Source organism: Haliotis rubra, unplaced genomic scaffold (genome assembly GCF_003918875.1).
Source record: "Haliotis rubra isolate DU_JTF1 unplaced genomic scaffold, ASM391887v1 Scf800, whole genome shotgun sequence".
In the NCBI taxonomy this organism is placed as follows: Eukaryota; Metazoa; Mollusca; class Gastropoda; order Lepetellida; family Haliotidae; genus Haliotis; species Haliotis rubra.
The window spans coordinates 72,256-97,710 of record NW_025767525.1 but is presented as its reverse complement, the minus strand read 5'-3'; the positions used below and the strand labels follow the sequence as shown (position 1 = coordinate 97,710).

At 39.0% G+C, this 25,455-nt stretch overlaps 2 protein-coding genes across 2 annotated transcripts in view; both read right to left on the bottom strand.

Annotated features, from left to right (window-relative positions):
* LOC124261608 (membrane-associated protein Hem-like) overlaps window positions 1-4,017 on the bottom strand; it is a 42,929-nt gene extending 38,912 nt beyond the window's left edge. Inside the window, exon 1 of the mRNA XM_046695947.1 lies at window positions 3,913-4,017. Within this exon, the coding sequence (XP_046551903.1) occupies window positions 3,913-4,017 (105 nt within the window). The remainder of the gene's footprint in view (window positions 1-3,912) is intronic.
* A 630-nt stretch (window positions 4,018-4,647) lies between these two features.
* The window catches only part of LOC124261607 (nck-associated protein 1-like), a 38,078-nt gene continuing 17,270 nt past the window's right edge, over window positions 4,648-25,455 (bottom strand). Inside the window, exons 15-27 of the mRNA XM_046695946.1 lie at window positions 24,125-24,206; window positions 23,530-23,588; window positions 21,956-22,101; window positions 21,580-21,712; window positions 20,676-20,795; window positions 16,845-16,984; window positions 15,906-16,037; window positions 14,996-15,117; window positions 11,716-11,818; window positions 10,525-10,661; window positions 9,480-9,577; window positions 8,329-8,422; window positions 4,648-4,768 (exon numbers count right to left, since the gene is read on the bottom strand). Of these exons, the coding sequence (XP_046551902.1) occupies window positions 4,704-4,768; window positions 8,329-8,422; window positions 9,480-9,577; window positions 10,525-10,661; window positions 11,716-11,818; window positions 14,996-15,117; window positions 15,906-16,037; window positions 16,845-16,984; window positions 20,676-20,795; window positions 21,580-21,712; window positions 21,956-22,101; window positions 23,530-23,588; window positions 24,125-24,206 (1,431 nt within the window). The 3' untranslated portion in view covers window positions 4,648-4,703. The remainder of the gene's footprint in view (window positions 4,769-8,328; window positions 8,423-9,479; window positions 9,578-10,524; window positions 10,662-11,715; window positions 11,819-14,995; window positions 15,118-15,905; window positions 16,038-16,844; window positions 16,985-20,675; window positions 20,796-21,579; window positions 21,713-21,955; window positions 22,102-23,529; window positions 23,589-24,124; window positions 24,207-25,455) is intronic.

Below are 25,455 nucleotides of genomic sequence, written 5' to 3'. Positions count from 1 at the left end.
AACATTTTTTGAAAATATGCTATTGGCAGGACAACTACCTAGCACCAAGAAAGTCCAGGCACCTTAAAAATTGACATTGGTTTAAAATCAGTTTGATATAACATACAGACAATTAACTGCTTGAATTCATAGAGACAATTTGATATATATAGTGTATGTTTATACTGACATTAAAAAGGAAGGTCTCATTTGGATGTTTCATTTGAAACAACCGAGGTAATTTGAAGGAAACAATTTTCTATGCATTAATATTTAATACGCGCCCTTTAAAATAAGTTAAAGTACTTTTTTACATCAAGGGAGAATAAGCGCAACTAAATAATGTAACTGAAAGGTGTCAATGTTCCAAGGACAGACATGGCACTGACATGAATGGACGGCGCAAAGTTCATGCAAAATGGTTTACATTAGTCATGAGGATGTAGCACAATTTCAAGATGAGGTTTAAACCAGTTCAAAAACATCATATTATTACAACAGTCAAACATGCGAAAATAGAATATTCACTTTCTAATTATTTTCTGACACAAATATAAACACTTACTTGTTCATGACTCACTAATATTGAAACCGGTTAATAACGGATATACCGCCACAGCGAGCAGATACATATACGGTTAAAATATTACCAATTACAAATGGTTTTTGATAAAGATATGCATCGGCAAATCATTAATAATTGAATTCTGGAAGGGAAAGGTTGCGGGAACAGAACATCAGACGTAAACCGGGACGAACATCTGAAACGCGTTATGAACATAGGAACAGGACGGAACATCCTCAAGAACGTAGAGATTCTGGAATGGACGGGCATATCAAAACAGGACATCGTTGATGGGGCCGGCAGAGGAATAAGAACATACCGACGCTTTATGTGGAACCAGAACGTATGGAACGAACGGATACGTATATAAATTATTATAATGAAGTTTCTTTCGAACGGCATGGATCCGCGCGGATCGGCGGGAAGGGGAAGGGCGGAATATTAACGCCAGGAAAGATTTTCTTATCCCAAATTCTTGGTTTTGGGGCCACTTGTTTGAGCTGCCACAAGCACGTTTCCTACTATATTTTACAAGATGAAGATATTTTGTGATAGTATGTTTAACTAGTTATATGAAAGAAGTAAGAAAAGACCGATCCTTGAATTGCTACAGCCTGGTACCAGCTGTTTTACATTTTACAGAACACACATAGCAGCTAAAGGATTCCCTTAAAGAATATTTGAGCTCTTGGAAATGTGGTACTATCCAGAGTGGAAATAACCCATTTGCCTGGCCCAAGTCAGTGTTTTTCTGTCGAGGGCAAGCAAATTTGTATATCACACTGTGCGGTGTCAGTTGACTTTCAATATTAATTATGTTGTTTATTTTAAAATTCAACCAAAACTGACGGTATAGGCAGTGTAGGAAAGATAGCCGATCCCAAGCGTCCGAGGGTGAATTTTGTGGAGGGCGGGTTAAAATATCTAGTCCGTCCTCATGTGGTCCAATTTTATGGAAGCCAATGACATATATATAATGATTATAACCTTTTGAATATTTACTGCGAAGGTGTTTTATTTATATTTGGAGGGACAGGCTAGATTTTGGCAGGACTGGTAAAAATTTGACCTGCCAGTCCTGTGGACAGGCTAAAGATTATCTACATCTTTCCTACACTGGTATAGGGGAAAATTATCAGGGCAAAGAGTGATTTTTTATGTGCCACTGTACCGGAGTACACCTAGCAAAGTTTAAAGTTATTTCCACCTGCTATCTAACCTGGTGGTTTGACAATAGCCCCTCAATGAGATAACATACAATACCAAACAGAAAACAAAGGAAAACTTAAATATGCACATTATAAACAAGGCAGGAAGGATGGTTTGCGGTGAAAAATCAAAATCACCAAACAAATGACAAAGCGGCTTGTTGCTGCGTAACCAGTTGGACTTACCACTCGGCGTTCTTATGTGGCCGCTTGGAGAGAAAGCAAAATGTGATGTGATGGAGATGAAGATATAGAAGACAACAGCAGAATCATGGAAGCAAACAAGCGTGGGGTCTTGGTTGGTAGGGATTTATAAATTCTCATAAGTTTGGGGGCAAATTTTTCAAACAAAGGATGACACAAGGAAAGAAGAGAGAAAATAAAATTGAGAGAAATAAAGGAAGAATGAATCGACAGAGTGAGTGAGTGAGTGAGTGAGTAAATGAGTGAGGAGTTGGTGAAGAGTAACTAAGAGAGTGAGAAGTTGGGTGAGATATGAGAGAATTGTCAGGTGAGTGAGAAGTGAGATTTTATGTGAGTTGGATTTTTAAGAGTTGTGATAGGAAAAGAGGAAAAGAGTTGAAAAAAGAATACAAAATGGTCATAGGAAAAGACAAGAAATAGATGAGACAGCAGGGTGAACATGGAGAGTGCAATTATTTTTGATGTAGCAAGTCACTACAGACTATAACACCAGTCTAAGGAGCTTTATAATAGCTTTGCTGTTCTATGTGTCTCACATGCCATTAACCTGCTCACAGTGAAACCTCATTAACCCAGATCCTCTATACACCATACTACCAAACAGTTCTGGATGGTTAATATCAGTCACAAAGGGAAATATTATGTAATTTATATTTGTTATTCAAGAACCTTGATGCAGATGTTTGTCTTGGATTCCAAATGAAGTGCCCTTGTCAGTCAGTTTAAGAGAAAATGCATATATTCTTTTTAATGAATGCAGAAAATCATGATTTTGGCAGTTCCTGTTTTCTTTAGTAAAATGCCCTCAATACAAAAAAGTAAAAGCAAGCTTCTCTTTCATATTGTCAGTGAAATACTAGGCACCTCCAGTAAGACCTCACATTAATCATAATTATATTGCATGAATAAAAATATTCATTCTCATTACACAGCATTAATATTGACATGAGAGCAGGTCGAGATCTATCTCTGCAATGAGACTGGGAATTGTTTTGTCCAGATTAATAAGGTTTCACTGTAATAACAGGTCTAATCTAATGGAGATAAAAGAGTTGGTGAGACATAAATCTGTTATAATCAAAGTCGACTATACAGACTGAACAAATACAGACAATTAGAGACCAGACAGTGCCAGATATAATCTCGGATATAAGCCCACAGTATGTAATGGACACACTCACTATATCTCCATTATATACTGACAGAAACAAATAAGGCAACACAAGAAAGAACAAGTCTTCCTTTATTTTTCTCCAGGTTTCTGTGGGTGAAAATCTGATACTAAATAAAGGAAAAGTGCAATGAAGTTGTGTTCCTTATTTGTTTCCCTCAGTATATTATGGAAAGATACCATGGTCCCATTTGCCAACAAAGCGTTTGAATCTCATCGAGAATCATTAATTCATTGGTTGTTTTATGTCATACTTGTTAACAGACCAGATATATGATGCTGGTCTACAACTGATCAAGTTAGGATCCTGTGAAGGCTAAGGGAGACAATCCTGCATCACAGAGCTGGACAAATACCAAAGGGAGACAAATCAAAGCTACCATCGGTAAACTGACTTGGAATTGGGTTCTGGACTGAATGTCCTTGAATAGAACTTTGAATGAAAAGGTAGCAAGCAATTTGGCCTGCATTCTTATCATCTCCATTTTTAGCCTTTAATTATTTACCCTAATTATTAGCTCAGGGCTTATATCAAGATAACAGAGGACACATACACAAACACAAGAGTGTAGAAAACATAACAAAGAAAAAGGTAGGAAAGAGAAGACATGAAAGTTGTGGTAAATTCAAAACACATTTGAAATATCAAATTTAGAAAACATAAACACTGATTTTCAAATGACCAAATAATCCAATATTATTGAAAGTGAGCTTCCATTACTGACAGATTTAATCCAAACATGATGCTATTTTGTTTGCTTCTCTCCGAGTTGACCAGTCACTACAGCTGAGGCAGTGAACATGCTCAAGTCTTCACCAGTTTCTCCGAGAGAGCGACTGATGAGCACGTCCTGCCTCTTGGTGTGACTGAACAACCTTTCTGTTGTCATGACTACAAATTGGACAAAACTGACAAAATAATGCAAGCTTCAGTGGCAGTGCTTTGTATTACTTTCATTGGGTTTATTAAACATGTTTTGGGGGAGAGAAGGTTTTGTTTTTCAAATAGTATTCTAGCTGAATCAGGAAACTGGGACATTAACTACGATCCTCAGGGTCAGACGTCATTGACACAAATGAAATAAACAAATCTGGTTTCATTATTGAAATCAGATGATTAACAGTAATGGGTCATGTTGAAGTTTTAACCTAAAGAACATTGTATGATTATACAAGAATATTTTAAAATTGAAATGAGATACCTCCGATTGGGTGTTACAAATAAGAAATCACAAAGTAGTCCTTGACAAAAATATGCAATGACACAGACAAAACTCTTTTACTTTAGATAAACCCTATGTAATTTCTTGTCAGTCTTTCACTCAAACCACTTGTCTGTAGCCCAAGTCAAGTAAAATTCTGTTCAGTCAAGTTAAATTTGCAAATGAATGACATATAATAAGATTAAAATGTACCGAAATTGATGCTAAGATTCAAGTTGGGGCTTGTGGACTGGAAGGGTTTGGGCACAGACTGCTTCTTTCATTACAAACCCAGCTTGTCGGAGTTCTACAATAATGTCTCCCAATGTTCACCTATGGCGAAGTGGGTAAGAATGTGTTTACTATTACGTTCATCACTGCCAGTGAAGCAACAGAGGACATATTAATGACACAGCCTTACTTGATACGGGCTTGGTCTCTACATGATGCAAGAAAGGCAAGTCACACATCAGTCACTGACAACACAGTCATCTACAGATGTTACTTCTAACACACCTCGTCATCAGTAAATTCGTTAATTTGTGGGGGTAAGCATGTGGCTTCCCTCTCGGAATCTTTTCTTCTACATGTCTATTTTTAAATCATTAAAAATTTGTCTAAATTCTTTTAGAACATTGCCAGTTTTGAAAACAATATTTGGTAAAATAAATTTTGGGTAAAAATTTGTATCAGAAAATTTAGAGTTAAAGTTCAGAAACTATTTATCCGGACAATGTTTGAGAAAATGCAAGTGTCCTGATAAACAATGTCTGACTGTTTCATAAACATATAATTTTTTAAGTAAAATTGATATTTTATACTTATCCTGACTCATGATCTTTTGCTTATCTCCCTTTCCTTTTCGAATGGTAGTTGAACACTTGAATCCCTTGAAGTTCCCGAAACGGACGTATAAATACACTCACCCACGAGTTACCTCCCTTGCCCTTTCCCGTGCAAACATATCATGTGACGTGCCCATACTTGTCACTCTCTCCTCGACCATAAGATCATGAGTCAGGATAAGGAAAAATATATATACTCAACAAATAATGTTAGGACCACCCCCAATATTCAATTTTTAATCATTAATTGGATCATAACAAACTATTAAATACTTTTATACTGAAAAAATTGGGATGGTCCTGAACTTTTTCTGTTGAGTATATTTGAAAATATTTCTGTATCTTAATTACAGACATAATACTAAATACTGGCTTTTGAATCATGTTGAAGAATTTAGTTCTGTAAATGCCCAGATTATTAATGAGACAATTTATATCAAATGTAGTAACATTGAAAGACAGGTGCCCCTGTGCTCCATGTTGCGGAAGGTGGCAGTTTACATGAAGATGGATACAGAGAGGAAAACCACGTGTATCTTCAGGCAGTAGGGTGTAATTACCAGCATTATGTCCTGAAAGTGGAACAGCTCTACAGGTCAACTTGACGTCTAACGTTACCCGTTGTCACGGTTACATGAGGATTCATCAAAATACTCATCATTACAACACAGTGTGTGATGTATCATTTTCAAGTGTGTATTATATACAACCATTTGACATGGTGAATGGATAAAAATGTTTAATATTCTTATCTTCGATGTATTTTAACACTGTATTTTGCAACTGCATTCAACTATGAATTAAGACATGTTTTTATATTGGTTGTGTCAACAGTGAAATACAGGTTAACTCTACATACCATGACTTTAGACATTAGTGTAAATAGATATAAACTTAAAGCAAAACACAACGCTGAATTCTTCCTCCAACATGTTTCATTCAAATGAATTTATAAATTTCTAATTTCTGTTGGGAATTTTCACAGAGATTAACTGCAGACTTATGGCCAAATATTCATTTGTGATGGTCTAGACTCCCAGCATATTGCTCATCGTCTCTTTTATGGACCCATCACTGATTGAGAAGAGAGGATTGTTATCATACATTTTGAAAAGTGAAACAAAAAGAAGAAATAATGTATCTCAACTTATGCATATTTCAAAGATGTTTGTTTGTATTTCGGTTGAATCTAATACCATCAATACTTTTTGTAATTTAAAAAAATGACATTTTAAAAATATTTTGCCTTGCGCTTATTGTGTATTGATCCGAAAATATGAGAAAAGAATTTGCATTATTATATTAGTATCATGACTGACTGACTGAGTTTAGTTTTCGCCGCTTTTAGCAATATTCCAGCAATATTGGGGACACCAGAAATAGGCTTAACACATTGTGCCCATGTGGGGAATCGAACCAGATAGTCTCGAATAGCGCTTTAACACACTAGGCACCCACAGCTATATTAGTATCATGGCGTAAAACATATTGTGACCCTCAGTATATTGCATATCTGTCAATCACCCTCATCATTACACTGTGAGCACCTGCAGCTGTCACCATGGCAACATACAGACTGCCGTGACACATCTACTCAGAACATGACTTGCGCACATTTGTGACCGACATCATAATCTTCAACACAGAATATACGTGACACCCTGTATATATGTTGCACCTTTATAATAACTGCGGTATCTGTGTCTCTGTCCTGCTCCCTAGAAATGATTTTGATACTGTTCTGCTGCTACAGAAAGCTTGAGGCTGTTTAATTGTCTTTTCCTCATGGATGTTTTATTTATAACATACTACTTTAGCAACACTGATGCAGTGTACATGAAACATAATCTCAAAATTTGCACCATAATTTTCTTCCTAAAACACATACTTTCAACCAACTTAAAACAACTCTTTAGTTAATTATCAGATTGGATTCAACATGAGAGTTAGTAGATCAAAATATTTACTGGTCTAGTTTCCAAATCGACAAGCAAATGCTTAATATCTTTAAAGCTGTACATTCTTTATAAAGAAGTCAAGTGTCTTGGGATTTGAGTCAAAGCATGTACTTTGTTGATTATATATACTTCTATTTGAAGGCAAGTGTCTTGGCAAGAGAATCACAGCATGTCTTTTGTTGGAGCATATGGACTGTGCTGCAGATTTGGATGTTGGAATCAGTTATATATGATGGGACAATCTGTAGCCCTGTGCAGCAATTAAGCCAGTATCAAGATCATGAAGTTGGAGTTGCATCAGAGACCTATATACAGCGTTCAGCAAACCGGGGATTAATTCTGATCATTCATGATCCAATACAAGAAGCAAAAACAGGATGTTTTTCTTTTGTTGTCAAAAAACTTATTGCATCAAGTGGTCAGGGAAAACTGGTATTTTCCAGAGTAGCTCAGAAAGAAAAGGCCAATGTTCAATTTATTATTGTTCACCGATCTGAATCTGTGAACTGCCTATAGAGTCAATGACACAAACTGGAAGCAGTTTTTCACATAAAGGGATGTAACTCTGTATGCCACAACTACATTCACAATCGTAACTACTCGTCCCTTTCCGTAACCTGAAAGAAGACTCTTACCCATCTAAGTAGCCATTTTACTGAACTTGACTCTGTCTGAGGGCAAAAGCACAGAGAGAAAGAGTCTAGTCACCGAACTATTTTCAAGGGCATGTAACTCTAGTTTACTTGGAAAACAAACATGGCATCCACGCCAAGGAAATTACCTCAAAGGGTGTGTTTAACATGCTTAAATACTTTCCTACCTTAATAATGGTCATATATCCTGGTTATAAAACTTCAGGAAACCCAGGAGGACTATGCAATAATTAAAATATACTTGAAGTGTCTGGGAAAAATTATGCAAGCCGAAATGAAGCTTATTTCAACTAACTATTTTTACCCAATTTCTTCTCTACATACCGCATTCTGATTGGCTTGGGGAATATTTCTCCGGACATGGCTACCAGTCTACTTTCAGGTTACGGAAAGGGACGAGTAGTTACGAATGCTATATTCAGTGTACAAATATATCAGTTTATATTACTAGATAAACATATTCATCACAAGTGCTTATTTACACTGGAGGTGCATAGGGGTATCCATATTGGAATGTTACAAGGTCGCAGGTCTAAGACTTACTTTGTAGCTTCCGGGACAGTTCTCTCATCGTATCAGGATTATCAAAGCTGGTCCGGAGCTTGTTCAGCACATCCTTGTTGATAATTACAAGTTTCTGCAACACGGGGCAAGGGGAACAATTCAATGTTCAGAACTGATGTTAACACAAAATAGTTGGTTTGGTTGTTGTTTAACGCCACTCAGCAATATTCCAGCTATATGGTGGCGGTCTGTAAATAATTGAGTCTGGACCAGACAATCCAGTGATCACCAGCATAAGCATTGATCTATGCAATTTGGATACGATGACACGTGTCAACAAAATCAGCGGGCCTGACCACCTGACCAAGCATGGATTGCTGAAAACCAATTCTAACCCAAATCTTTACGGGTAGTAAACAAAATAAAGTCTCGTCACCATATAGTTCAACGACAGTCTAAAGCAACATTTACTAACAGTGGGCATAATGTGTGAAGCCCATTCCTCAGGGTCTGTACGGTGACATTGCTGGAATGTTGATACAAGAAGTGTAAAACAATATTCCATCAGTTATCTATTGACAGAGGACAAGGAACAACCAGAACAGTGAGTGAGTGAGTTGGGTTTTACGCCACTTCTAGCAATATTCCAGCAATATCACAGTGGGGGACACCAGAAATGGGCTTCACACATCGTACCCATTTGGGGAATTGAACCCGGGTCTTCAGCGTGACGAGCGAACGCTTTGACCACTACCCCACAAAAGAAAAGTATCACAGTGGGTTAATAGGCCATGAAGCTTGGCACTATTTTTGTCTGCTTTCCACACAAGCTTGGGGTATATCTATTCACACAGAGTGGTACAGAAGATGAATAAAGAATCACCAACTGGTTACTATATATTAATGAAATTGGATTCCCATTATGCTCACAAGCAAGATGCATAGATATCCCCATTGGGTGGTATACAAGATGAAGGAAGAGAAGCATCACCAACTGGTTAATACACCAATGAGCTTGTTCCCATCTAAGAGGCAACTGGTATACAAGATGAAGGAAATAAGCATCACCAATGGCTTGTACACCAATGAGCTTGTTCCCCAAAGCTCTAAGAGGCATAGGTATCCCCATTGTGTGGTATACAAGATGAAGGAGGTATCAAGTGGACAGTCAGTGCCATATTAGGTGTTACCTTGAGTTCGTCCACCTGGCTGGCGATGTTCAGCATCAGTCTCTCCCCCATGTACTTCATCCCGTATGGACCAATCAGTTCCGCCAGCGTTCGCAGCTCTGAAATATAAAGTCACATAATAATCACAAAAGTGTATAAGATGATGAACAGGATTTTACCTCAACTCACAAACATGGGGCTGGAATATCGGGGACCGGGGACCTCCATTATTATTAGTTTTAAGGGTCCTTGCAGGCAATATGAGGGTCGTGTGAAGTAAAGGTGTGGGGAACTGCATATTTTGATTTAATGATTGATTTAAGTTTTAGAGTCTACAATGAATCGTTGATCATGCAGACTGGTGGATGAAATGATGCACGTAACTGCTCTGTAAGAAACAACCAGATACTTAGCAAAGTCATACATGTTTTGTGGGTACAATGAATAATATTGTGCATCCCTCTGAATGCAGAGAATTTTTTCTCTGTGTGCATTCTCTACATTTGTACATACTGGATGCACATTTGAACATTGCATAAAACCTTGTTTAATGAATCTGGTGGCACCATTTGCATGTTGAGACCAATCCCTGGACAAATCTCATCTAGACCGACTTCTCTGCATGAGCAGACCTGTCTGGAGCCTGTTGTCTGATACAGTGATACTTTTATTTATTTATTATGCCACACTCGGCAATATTCCAACAATACGACAATCCCATGACTGACCTCATGAACATTGATCTATGCTTTGTTTCTTAGTTTACTGTTTAGCATTACCAATATTTCAGCTGTTAGTAATACAGTCTGCATCATACAATCCAGTGATCGACATCATGAACACTGATCTATGCTTTGTTTCTTAGTTTACTGTTTAGCATTACCAATATTGGTAATAAAGTCTGCACCATATAATCCAGTGATCGACATCATGAACACTGATATATGCCACTGGGATACAACGACATGTGTCAACCAAGGCTGACCATCCGAACCTCTGTCACCCTCAACAAGCATTGGTCGCAAAAGATCAATTCTAACCCAGATCTTTCAAAATGTTCCTGTACCTGTTAGATCAGCGTATTCCTCCGCAGCAAAGGGCGCACCTCCGTCTGAGGAAACGCTAACGAATGCCTTCTGGCTGGGGGAGTAGACAATCTGACCGATGTTGATCGTCACACGACGCAGGAGCACCTCCAGGTACCTGCACAGAAAGATGATATACATCACAGCGTTACACCGAAGCTTCTGCTCTCACTGTAATAAAGAAGTTGCTCATCCCCACACTGCTAACCTTCTTTACTGCTCTAACTTCTACATGCCTCTCAAAGAGGTTATGACATATATCACTACAATTACATAACTGCATATAAGGCGAGTATATTAAATCTTAGATTTAAATCTATGACATTTTTACTATCTCCAAGTACCTATCGCCTGGAAGGTCATGTATGCCTTTAGTAAATGAAACCTTGTTGCTGTATCCATGTTTCATATTATATGTTTAATATGTTGGGCTGTGTCCCTGGTATAACAATTATGTCAAACTGTAATGGTTAACATCTCTGGGAATCTCATTCGTCAACAGTTGCCTTGAAAGGGTTTATTAAAGCAATGAAATGAAATGTCTCACAGTTCTGAAAGTTTTGGATTAAACTTAATTTGGTCTAAGACTACTTTGAATAAGGTGAGGTGAGGTGAAATTGGGTTTTACGTCGTACCTGAGATTATTTCGCTCATATGACGACGTGCATGCGTGTGTATGGGTATGTGCGGCTGCTTGTACTAGCCCAGACTTAAGCTGGTTTTATAGTGCTAGCCCACTGAGATACCATGCCGCAGTGAAGCATGAATACCCCACTCAGACACATTATACTGACTCTGAGCTGACCAGTCCTTGTTGTACCCATTAATGCCGAGCGCCAGGCAGGGACCAACAAGTACTATATCTTAACGTCTTTTGGTATGACGCAGTCGGGGATCGAACCTGCGACCTTCCGCTCTCCGGGCAGACGCTCTAACCACTACACCACGGAGGCGGTCTAAGACTACTTTGAATAAGACTCATATAATATCTGAAAATATAGTGTGCTTAAAATCTAATTCTATGGTTTTTAAATCTAGACACAATTGAAATCGTTAAACATAACACTACATTATTCTTACATTTCCTTCTTAAATTCAAATACTGAGCTGCAAACACAAAGAGAGATATACAGCAAGCACTGTACAAAGTCATAAACTGTGACAGATTTTACCAGTTTGTATAGTTGGATGTAACAGTCTTCTCTCCGGTGCTGTCGGTGGCTTGTGTTTGCTGGGGGAGGACGTTGTTGAAGACTCGGGCAATATCGATATGAACTGAAATGACATCATTCAGTCAGTGAGTTCAACACAGTAATTTCATGTCTGATCGAAACGTGAATGTGATGCATGACAAATGACCTTGAGAACTTGACAAATATCAACCCACAATCAGAGTGAGTGAGTTTAGTTTTACGCCGCATTTAGCCATATTCTATCAGAATCAGGGCAGGGGAAAGCAGAAATGTGCTTCACACATTGTACCCATTTGGGGAATCAAACTCAGGTCTTCAGTGTGATGAGTGAGCGCTTTAACCACTGGGCCAGTCTAAGTTACGCTGCTATATACTGAGTCTAACAAACCCTAGTAGAAGGTCACGTCAGCTAACCTTTTGGACTGACCAGTCAGAACACAGCTTACCAAATCGCGAAAGTTAACATTATACAATTATTGACTTCTAGTGAGGTTGATCCAATGATTTATCGACCTTGGACATGTGATGTTCACCATGGCATCGAACTTGGACATGTGATATTCACTGAGGCTGAATAAATCATTGGATCAATCAAATCGGACATAAATAATTGTTATATTATATGACGATTTATTTCCTCTTCTGACACAGTCATGTATTCCCGTGGTGGTGTTGTGTCGCCACCAATTCTAAACCAACACAGACATACAGTGACGAAGCGATGCCTATCGCTTCCTTATCTAGCGTGATGCACGAGTGCAGAATTCACATCAAGAATATCCTTAATCTTTTTAGCCACGGGGAGGTGCTTTGATTGTTATATAAACCCTCGCTTGGCGTGGCAAGGTTGACATCGCTTAGCGTCAAAGCTGTCATGTGACCAAGTGGGCCAATCAGAGGGGATGGAAATCTACCAGTCATATAATAATCACACATACCGTTTGAACCTTTACCTAAAAACAAAGCGATTCGAATGCTATTTTCCACACAATCGCTTCCGAAAGGATACACATGGAGGGATCGTAATGAGTCAACATACCGTATATGACCGTCCTATGCTTCAACCCCCATGGATAAGCCGACCCCAAACTTGACCCTCAAAATCAGTGTCAAAATCATATCTCTCATGGATAGGTCGACCCTCGCGATGGGTCGCGACCAACAGAGACCAGAGTACCTGGTAAGTATGTTCCATCAACGCATCGAGACACCATTACGAGAATATTACATAATAAAGATTACCGGTGTTTGTTTACCTTTTTAACGATCACTGCTTGCATGCATTAACAACGAGTGCCATTTGGAAAGTGGATATACAGCGTGAAGTGTTGGTGAGAATATTACATAATAAAGATTACCGGTGTATTGTGGCAACATGTGTTTGTGTTCCTTTTATATCCCGGACGATCACTGCTTGCATCAACAACGAGGACGCCCATTTTCTTGAAATCGGTGTGAGTATGGAGAGAAAAAGTACCATCGGTAAATAAAAACTGAAGTCAACTTTGTTTCAAAATATATTATTTAAGTGTCCATATTTCATCTATATATATATGACAATAAGAAAAATAGTCCACTAACAATAAACACTGACATTTCTGCAAGAGAGTTCTGAGATTTTCACAAGTCATCGGGTCGTAAACCCTTCAAATTCCGTGTCACTGTCCTCCCTCATACTGTAAGTCGATCCACATTATTCAAAGAATTCACTGTCATATATATTGTGTCTACTCAACGGATCGAAACGAAGTGTAGTTGACAGAAAATGCATAATATATTTTGCTTCTCTAAATATCATATTTATTGTAGCAACAAACTGGCTTGCTTATTTTACCCCATTCAACAATCACAAACTGATTACCGCCTCGTTCCATGTCACGTGCTTACCACGTTCATGATGGTCCGTATAACGATAACCTTAGTGTTGATTATATATTTTTTACATAAAAACTATTACACAATGCTAGGATATATTTCTTTGGGTTAAATAATAGTATTCAATCAATAGAATTCATCCCGTTATATTATTGTGCATGTTTGAACTTGTTCACGGGGAAACGTGTGCACAGCTGATTGCTATTTCCGGCTTTGTGTACGAGACAAATACGCACGGTAATCTTAATTAATTTATAGAGCAAAAACTGTAACTAAAATTACACAATGCTAGGATATATTTCTTTGGGTTAAATAACGGTATTCTGTATTATATTTTACTGATGACTGCGTCAGAATTCGTCCCGTTATATTATTGTGCATGTTTGAACTTGTTCGCCGGAAGCGATGTGCACAGCTGATTGCTATTTCGGCTTTGTGTATGCAGAGACAAATCGCGACGTAATCTTAATCCCTGCAAATAAAACAATGCCCAGCAAAACAACTTATAACTTAAATGGTAATTAATCTTGTCTAGTGATGTTTAATTGCAAATTTGACGTCTCTACTGACAAAGTCGCCTTCTGTTGTTTGTTCACGCAGCCTTAGTGATATGATGTTGTTTTTACCCCTGGAAAAGTTTGACGAAAGTGTAACTCATGGATAAGATGACCCCCTTCTACAGGCGGCTTTTTGGTCCTCAAAATTCGGGCTTATAGACGGTCATATACGGTAATATGATGAAAATAGCGTTTTCTCACTATTCAAGGATGTCATCTTGCAGCGGAAATATAAGCTAATAGTAACGATGTCATTAGAGACCCTTAAGCATTATATACTGCAGGTCTATTATCTCTGTTTTATGCTGATTTTCATTTGCTGATAGATCAGTGTCAACGACCAGGAAGAGATAATCCAAAGACCATTTTGTAAGTCCCGCTGAACCCTAACAAGTAGTCGTTGTCTGATTGGTTAAATCCGTTCATCCGCCTCTCATGTTTGATTGGATGGTCATAGGTCACTCAAAGGTTAGCTGGCGCCGATCTTCAACTAGGGTTTGTTAGACTCAGTATAGCAGTGTAGCGAATAATACTGAGCCTAAGTTTACTTAGACTGACCACTGGGCTACCCCACTGCCCCAGGAGGCCACATGAACAACATAGCACGGCTAAATAATAAACAAAGCTATCTAAGCACTAAGCTGATTGTAAGAAAATCATGTATGACAGGTACAATCACTGTAACACTCTGAATCCTTTCTGGAACAGGGGCATAGGGCATTAATGATCAGATGCAAAGGCTAAATTTCAAAACTGAAAGACAAAGTAATTCATCGTTCGGGTTTTTCATGTACTACAGGTTTGTTTCTGTGTGTATCTTCCCTCACCATAGTTCTCTATACTCTGGATGATACGTTCATGTAGGCTCTCCACACGCCCGTTCAGGAGCTCGAGGGGTTTGGCGATCTCACTGGTCTCTGGGTTGTACATCATCATCCCAACCAGAGCCCTGAAGGTTACAGAGATTGAGGAGATTAACATACATTATACTCATCCGTTGAAGAGATTACCTGTTGAATTACACCTGTATCCGAACAGTGTTTAATACTATCACAATGTGTCTGTTTAATATCATCTATTCTTGACAAACACAACTATGTTTGCAAAACATCGGAAGTGCATAGACACACTATGCATATTAAAACTCACTGCAGCTGACTGTCGACATTTAACATGAACAGTCTTTGCTAAAAGTATCTGAGCCTCTTGATATCATTCTCAGTATGTCTTAGTGTCTTTGACAGCTACTGACTACTTAAATCCATCAAGTATCACAGAACTTTGTCTACAATAAACTAAACTTGGACCCACTTGCTTGTCTGTCAGTACAGGTTTGGAGTGAGTGAGTGAGTGAGTGAGTGAGTGAGAGAGAGAGAGAGACAGACAGAGAGAGAGTGAGAGAGAGAGAGACAGAGACAGACAGACAGACAGACAGAGATAGATAGATAGAGATAGATAGATAGATAGATAGAGATAGATAGAGATAGATAGAGAGAGAGAGATAGATAGAGATAGATAGAAAAGAGAGAGAGTGTGTTGTTCTACTCTGCTGAAAGAAGGTGCATCGTTCTGGCCTGATAGAAAGGATCTAAGGTGGATGGATAAGGTCAGATACTGTGACCACCAATTCCTCAATGTGTTGGGATCTTGACACATCCCATTGGGTGCCTAAACAGACTGGGATTCTAGAGTGACTCATATCACACTTATCTTTATTAAACATTTGTCTATACTTACTTGTTGAATCTCGTCTCTAGATGCTGAAGGAAGAACTCTCTGGGCACAAAGCCGTGTTCCCACACGGTGATGATGTTACAGTAGTTGAGGGCGAAGCACAGTTCCGTCAGTGCCATGTGGAGCTTGTCCATTCTGAGGAGTTCAAACAGGATATGAATTGTCGAAGACACTATAGCAAATTCTTCAGGCTACGATCATTACTGCACTGTTTAAAGAGGTATCTGGGTGAAAACTGGCCTTCAGCAACCCATGCCTGTCGTAAGAGGCAACATATGGGATTGGGTGGTCAGGCTCGCTGACTTGGTTGACACAGGTCATTGTATCCCAATTACGTAGATCGATGCTCATGATGTTGATCACTGTTGCTTTCAAACCATGGATCAGGATAAGTGAGAATCAGGGATTAGAACCATCTATTGACTGCATGGATAGTGACATGTGAAGGGAGGCAACTCTGTAACACCTAGACTTGGTGACCAGATCAGTCTGATTCTCAAAAACCAAGGACACATAGGTGAGTTGGATTTAGCCTTGCATATTTCAGTTGTATCACTGGATGTGAGAAGGAAAAGAAAACACTGTTTCAGTGACGATTTTATGATCACGGAACAACATCCCAGATAGCATTCGGACGTTGGCCCAACCTTGGCAATGTTGGCAAAACCATTGCCAGCGCAATAACGCCGAATGCTATCTGGGATATCAGGTCATGCCTGTACAAGACAATAAAATGTGATAATCTTGAAATGTAACAAAAAAGAAATGCAACCAAAATTAGAAATCATCTTGTCTATTAATGTCTTATCACAAACTTCACATTTTCATTATCTCTTGGTTATTCACTTGAAGCAATATGATATTTCGCCAATTTTGCCCAAAACTTCACAATATGGTCTGAGAACAAGTCTACTAGGAATCCTCATCCAGCCATGAAATCACCTGGTAAAGTTCTCCCTGTTTTTGCGGATGCTCTCCTGTCCTGGTTTCTCAGGCTCTTTGATCTCTCGGTTCTTCTTCTCCTTGTTCTTCTTGAGCTGCACTGTATTGAGGATGGTGGCCGCACTGTGCTTCGGCAGCAGCTGCACAACAACAACCAAGTCAATTAAGGGATCGGAACAACAGAACAACAACAAAGTCAGTCAAGGGATTGGAACAACAACAAAGTCAATCAAGGGACCAGAACAACAGAACAACAACAAAGTCAGTCAAGGGATTGGAACAACAACAAAGTCAATCAAGGGACCAGAACAGAACAACAACAAAGTCAATCAAGAGATCTGAACAACCAAGTCAGTCAAGGGATTGGAACAACAACAAAGTCAATCAAGGGACCAGAACAGAACAACAACAAAAGTCAATTAAAAGGTCACATAAACCCTAGGGGGTACAAATACATAAATCACTAACTGGCATCGTTATAAATGAAACACTGTCATTAAAACTCCTCATTTCGACCTTTAATTGGCTTAAATCGAGCCTTTTGACAACAGTGCACAATTCTCACCCATGAGAACAGCAAATTTCAACCAATCAGAGGCTGGCGTCTGTGACGTCATATGAGGAATAGCTTTGAGGGCCGATGCAGAATTCATCTACATTTTAGGGGTTAAATTATCTTGTTTACAGGCTTGTATAAACCTGAAATCGTGACAATTGTTGTGGAAAAATAAAAGCTATATGTTCTCACAATCTACTGTCATTTAATTTTGTCTCCTGCTTTGCCCTAGTTTCCGAAGTTACAACTTGTTTTCATAGACGATTCTGTCAAAATCGACAGGTCGTTAGGCCCCTATTTGTATAATGACTGATCCAAATTCCGATCCCATTTCTGTGTTTTTACCTCGATATTTAATCATGTCATGTAAAAATCTGTTTTGTATTCTCAAAACAGTGTCGGCCCATAAGTTTTTCACATGCAATACAGCAATTTATACTCCCTTGTTGTAAACCAGTGTTAGGTGGTATAAACCTACACATGTTATTTGTCATCATTCACTTGATGGTCAGTTAATGAATTTATAACAGGTATAATTAGTGGTAACACACTTAGATTACCGACAAAGGTTCCCATTTGGCATTTCTTGTGTCTGAGTAAATATTCAACATTATAAACATCGATCAAAGGATTAACCCGATAACATCGCTGATTGATTAATTATTTTTATCTTACACAGCCGGATTGTCAAAGGTAGTGTTTTACGTATGTAGATTTACTAATCTATACTGAATACACTCTGTCGGTCGGTGTTCAAGCGTGCAAAACAACGTCCTTCTTTCAAAGGATTAACCGCAATACATTACTTGTTTGAGTGGCATTTTAGAAGTAGAGACGCATGACCAATATATAACAAGTTTTATGGATAACAACTTCTTTATTTTGAGTTGAGTGCGACGTTTCGATACAGATTCTTGTACCGTTGTCAAGCAAAGAGTGATACATGAAGTGTAGGAGCTGCATATATATACTGTATATAACAATGAAACAACATAATAGACAAAGGAAACAACATAATTGCCATGATTGGCTAAGCAGTAAGCTGATGAAGCCAGTAAGTACATAAAGGATAGTGAATGGAAGCCAGAGATGTAGTTACAATGAATGAGCCTACCATCAACCGTGAATACCAAGGATACTTCATTCAAATCTGCTTTATGATCCACTCCTCCACTCAAGCCCAGTCTATATTGTATAAACATCGTAATCCATTGTATAAACATCTCATTGTAACTACATCTCTGGCTTCCATTCACTATCCTTTATGTACTTACTGGCTTCATCAGCTTACTGCTTAGCCAATCATGGCAATTATGTTGTTTCCTTTGTCTATTATGTTGTTTCATTGTTATATACAGTATATATATGCAGCTCCTACACTTCATGTATCACTCTTGCTTGACAACGGTACAAGAATCTGTATCGTAAAAGCGTCGACTCACCAAAATAAAGAAGTTGTTATCCATAAAACTTGTTATATATTGTATACTGGCAATACATTGATTGATTGCCCATTATTGGCTAACTAAATTACTGTTTTAAAGAAAGCATGGACATTATGCAATTAGTTGCCAGGTGTGCTATCTTGGTGACCAATGAGACTATACACCAATACCTGAAAAGATTTATCACTTTTCGTATATTAAACTGTTAAAAGACACATCATTTGGAACAGTTTTGTGGATATTGATGGATACATTCCTCTAGAACAAGGTAATGGCCTGATATTGTTCCTATAACTTTAATCTGTTTTAATTTTAATATTTGCATTTTGATTGTATTCATTTGTCGAAAGCATTCAACAGAATCATTGTTTTCAGCTGAAGTGTAATGAGTCAGACAACATGCACTAGGTGTGTGTGCTAATTATGATTCACATTGGCAAACTATAAAATGTCTAGATATTACAGTTCTGTTATAAATTCACTATCAGTATCAGCAGATCGTCTGCTTTTTATTTTGTTTCAAAATGCATACAAGTATGGTAATAAACTAATTAGGATTATAAGACCAAATATAAAGACGCATTATTGACTAGTATCTACATACTGGTGAGTGGACATTAACCATGGGAATGTAGCAAGAAATTTATCAACAGTATTGTGACTTCGAATTCCACCTCGCCTCGCGGGAAGAAATCGTTATGTTATAAGTTGTGTCATGCAAAATCCGCTTTGGTTATGATTCCAATACATATTTAACTACGCAGTAGAAAGTAGTCTTGATTTTCTAACTTGATGAAAACAAACTATAATCTCATTAATTCTAACAGATTTTTATTTTTTAAAATGGCGAAAAGCCCTGTCGGGAACATCCGCCAGTCTGAGGATAAATGGTATTTAGGTTTGTTTTCACCGAAGGATACAAAATCAAAACTACTTTCTACTGTAGTAAAGTATGTATTTTATTGATGGCCAATAGGATTTTGCATGACATAGCGATAACATAACAATTCTCTCCCTGGCAGCGCAGGTGGGTGTCAATATAATACTACAATAGTAGTACTTACAATATTATTGTTACTTGACCACAACCTCACTTCCGAGGAAGAAATCGTTATGTTACAAGTTGTGTCATAGAAAATCTTTATGGTCATCAATCATATACATATTTTTACAACAACTAGTAAGTAGTTTTGATTCTTTAACTTCAGTGAAGCGCATCTGAACACAAGTAAGATATCGCTTCAGGCTTCCACAACGCCGCCAAGACTCACAAACATAACCGATTTAGCACGAACCGCGTGGGTCCTGTGGAAATCTGTGCATGGGGACACCATTGTCTCGAACCCTAGGAGCAATTGACGACAAAGCAACGATTCGGCATGTCATCGTTGATGTCGAGAAATCATCAAAATGATGAGCGTGCTACACATTTTCTATACAACTAACTGAAAATCGTTCCTCATCCACAAGTTTTAAAGAATAAATTTGGTGTTCCGTGATAAGACTAACCACAAATCTTTCATATGTAATGGTTAAAAGAGTAACAAAAACAAAGTTTAGTGGTTCTTTAAGGGATCGGCACAACAACGCCAATCAAGAGATTAGAACAACAAAGTCAATCAAGGGATCGGAACAACAACAAAGTCAATCAAGGGATCGGAACAACAACAACAACAACATCAATCAAGGGATTGGGAACATCAAACAACAATTTACATGCTAAAGAGTTATGACACGACAATTAAATTTACAGAGAATTTGAAAGCTAAACATTTTTACATGTCAGTTTCAGACACAGGTGAAATTATTATTTCATGTGTGACAACTGACCTTGTAGCTAAGCATGCACTGTTCCTCGCAGATAGCCGTGATGACCTGGTTCACCTCCTCGGACATCTCACGCAGGAACCAGTGGGCGTACTGGACACTCGTGGTCCCGACAGAATGCCGCTGTAAACACAAACTGGACATATATATATCACATAGTGGACACTCGTGGTCCCGATAGAGTGCCGCTGTAAACACAAACTGGACATATATATATCACATAGTGGACACTTGTGGTCCTGATAGAGTGCCGCTGTAAACACAAACTGGACATATATATATCACATAGTGGACACTCGTGGTCCCGATAGAGGGCCGCTGTAAACACAAACTGGACATATATATATCACATTGTGGACACTTGTGGTCCCGATAGAGGGCCGCTGTAAACACAAACTGGACATGTACACCACATAGTGGACGCTCAGGGTGACGATAGAGTGCTGCTGTAAACACAAGGTGAGGTGAAATTGGGTTTTACGTCGTGCTTGAGAATATTTAACTCATATGACGACGTGCATGCGTGTGTATGTGTGTGAGCGGCTGCTAGTACTAGTCCAGACTGAAGCTGGTTTTATAGTGCTAGCCCACTGAGATACCATGCCACAGAGAAGAATGAAGACCCCACTCAGACACATTATACTGACTCCGAGCCGAGCAGTCCTTGTTGTACCCATTAATGCCGAGCGCCAGGCAGGGACCAACAAGTACCATATTTTAACGTCTTTCGGTATGTAAACACAAACTGGACATGTATACCATATACTAGACACTTGTGGTCCCGATAGAGTTTCACAAATTGATCATAATGTTTTAAAATAAACTCTTTAACACAGACATCATCACTATGGCCGCCTTGTATAAGGAGGTTGTGGACAACAGTTGCAGGGTATTAGTGAGACTTTACCTCCTCAGGACACAGCGGGTGGGTGGCGTTCATGAAGTGGCCGCAGATCATGGGGAAGATAATACTGAACCGGTGCTGGGCAGGGAACTCCATACACTGCTTGAACTGGTGCTCAAACAGGTTTGTGTAGAAGCTGGAACACACATGTTATGAGGTGTGAAGAATTGAGTTCAATATTGAAATCTGATACTTCTTTTAAGCATGAACATGTTACATACCTAGACATCAAATGACATGAGAAAAATATCTAGCTGGAAGTTACAATGATTACATTGATTTGTTGTGGACATAAGTGACTCTCCATTACCTCTGTTTTCACTATGGCTCCTTGAGACCTTTTTCTAACCTGGTCTTAACAATATTATACAACATTTACCAGTATATAGAGAGGTCCCCGGTTTCGTTGAGCAGCTCATCGAGTGCGTCAACCATCTTGGTGTGGAAGATGACGGTGTTGAGGTGGCGAGCCAGGTCTCGATGATCCTTGAGGATCAGTCCGGCTTTACTCATACTGGTGTACGACTGGAAACAGGCAATAGAGAACATGATCACAGGACAGTTCCACTGTTTTAACAACATAAAAAGACCACTTACATGGTGCTAACTCCACGCTGCAGGGACATGCTCTAAGTGCATACAACATAATGGACATTATTACCCCGGAAAACTCATACCACCGGGTACCCATTTTCTGCTGGGTGAACAGAGGCATTTTTAACAAACTCACTTGCCTAAGGTGTGACCACATAGAACTCCTAGAAACTCTCAGAATCCAAGCTAGCAAACACAATCACCCATCCAAGGACTCTCCGCACCCAACGTTGCTTTACTTCAACTTATTTGTGACCTTTGCTCTATACCAGTGTATGAAATAAGCCCAAACCCCTGCCAGACATCAGGGCTGGTAACTTCAAAATGTTACCAGTCCAAAATGCATTTAACCAGACCAGACACCAAGATATGACTCAAATGTATATAACATCTAATTTTTTTACCAGACCATCGGGCTGGCTAGCTGTACATCTAGACTGTCCGCCTGAAATCTAACCCGTCTCGGGCCTTATTTCACACACTGTATATACACAGGACCACATACCTAGGTGTCCTTAACATTTGGCAAGGCCCAAATACATTGGTTCTTAATTTTAAACCTTGGTACCACACTGTTAAAGATAAGGCAGTTGATAAAATGCATTCAAACACAGTGACAATACATAGAGAATATCACCCAAGAGAATATTGATTTCAAACATATGAACACATTTCGAAAACATATATAGAACTGTGAGGCTTGTCTTGTTCGGCACAGGTTGCTATTTGTTGTTTGATGTCGTACTCAGCAATATTCCAGCTATATGATGGTGTAAACAGTCTGTACATAGTCAGGTCTGGACAAGTCAATCCAACAAACGAAACAGTGAACAAGTGAACATATAATCTCTCATATAATCTTGCATAATCAGCAGTTTGGGACCTTTTCTAATCCGAAATGGTTATTAGGGGTGGGTATTGCAGAAAATTTTCATACTGCGATATATTGAAATGCGAAAGCATGTTTTGCAATATGAATTGCAATATATTGCATGAAGTATTTTAAAACAAAAACTACTTATAATCGAGTTACTTCTTGATTTATAGAGCAAAAACACAACAAAATCACTAGGCTGGATTAAGCTGTAATAACAACTTTTAATCATGATAAAAGAAAAATGTGAATAATATTTGGCACAAATGAAATAAGGACATATCCGAACATTTCCGAGTGTTACGAAGTTTTCCAAATGCAAGTCAAAATACCGGTTTTCAATCAGCGTATCGCAATACGTATCGTTTTCATGTCTGAACCGGTAAATACTGGTAAACCGGTTATATTGCGCAGCTCTTATGGTTATGCAGATTGGTAACTGGTTACTATGTTATGCAGGCATCAATGTTGATTTATGAACTCACCTGCAGTCGGAACCAGTCCAGGCGAAGCCCTCGGAAGTCAAACAGCTCATTTTCTTCAACTGATAACACAGGTAAAAGGATATTAAAAGTACATAACATCCAATTATCATGATTCACTGTGAAACGAGCAGGGTTACCAAATGAACTGGATCAATTTATCATTGTCATGGAGAAAGGTTGTGTACATATATAAAACAGAAACAGTTAGGGATTGTGCATATTTTGATGGAACGTTTCATGAAATTGTGTGTTCAGTCTTTACTACAAAACAATCCCCCAAAGTTTCGATGCCACCTCACTGTTTTTGTTCAGTTTATGAGACAGGGAAATGCTTGTTATAAAGTTCTAGCCCATGCTGCCGTTTAACATGGATACCAGACACAGTCACAGCACACAGTGCCCCAAGGTCCTTGTTTTACACCATTAACCACAAGCACCAGTCAGGGCAACAACAAGTCCCATCTTTTAATATCTCTTGCTATCATGTGACCAGAGAACAAATCACTCAAATTAATGAAGATCTCTCTTTAACTTTGCATGAAGTTACTATATTCTAGAGAATGGAACTGAAGAGTCTGTCCCTGATCTTGCCCACCTTGTTTGACAGAGAGAGCAGAGATTGTGTTGTAGAAAGATGACAGGATCACAGACTCATCTTCTGGGCACATTGCAAGATTCTGTAACAGACACGACACGAGATGAGGGTTAATCAGAAACCAGGTCATGAGGCGGAGTACCTAGGGGCTGGAGTGAATGAGTTTTACGCAATATTCCAGCAATATCACGGTGGGGGACACCAGAAATGGGCTTCACACAATGTACCCATGTGGGGAATCGAACCTGGGTCTTCAACATGACGAGTGGGCGCTTTAACCATTAGGTTACCCCACCTCTCCACTAGTGGCTGGTAATCATGGTGTTTAGTGCCCAGTGTATCTTTACTGTGAGGTGAGGTGAGGTGAGGTGAGGTGAGGTGAGGTGAGGTGAGGTGAGGTGAGGTGAGGTGAGGTGAGGTGAGGTGAAATTGGGTTTATCGTCGTGCTTGAGAATATTTCGCTCATATGACGACGTGCATGCGTGTGTATGTGTATGTGCGGCTGCTTGAACTAGCCCAGACTGAAGCTGGTTTTATCGTGCTAGCCCACTGAGATACCATGCCGCAGTGAAGCATGAATACCCCACTCAGACAAGTTATACTGACTTCAAGCCCACCAGTCCTTGATGTACCCATTAATGCCGAGCGCCAGGCAGGGACCAACAAGTACCATATTTTAACGTCTTTTGGTATGACGCGGTCGGGGATCGAACCCGCGACCTTCCGCTCTCCGGGCGGACGCTCTAACCACTACACCACGGAGGCGGTTTCTTTACTGTGAACAACAAACTAGCACCAAGATACCAAACAATACCTCAGTTGCCAGTTGCTTCAGCAAAGTAAAAGAGCTACATATGCTTTATTAAATGGCTGCAGAAGTTTTCTCACATTATTACACATGAAATAAGTAGGTATATGTGATGACAGCTTGTGTCCTTCAGTTAACATACTTTACTTGGCATGAGTGAGTGAGTGAGTTTAGTTTTACGCCGCACTCAGCAATATTCCAGCTATATGGCGACGGTCTGTAAATAATCCAGTCTGGACCAGACAATCCAGTGATCAACAGCATAAACATCGATCTGCGCAATTGGGAACCGATGACATGTGTCAACCAAGCCAGGGAGCCTGACCACCCGAACCCATTAGTCGCCTCTTACGACAAGCATGGGTTACTGAAGGTACATTCTAACCCGGACCTTCATGGGTACTTTGCATGACAGTATAACTATAGTAATATGAGTAGTATATTTTATAACTGATTCATTTCTCTTGTTAACGAGCATAATAAAACACATCTAAAGAACAAAGCTTACCAAGTTGTAATGATA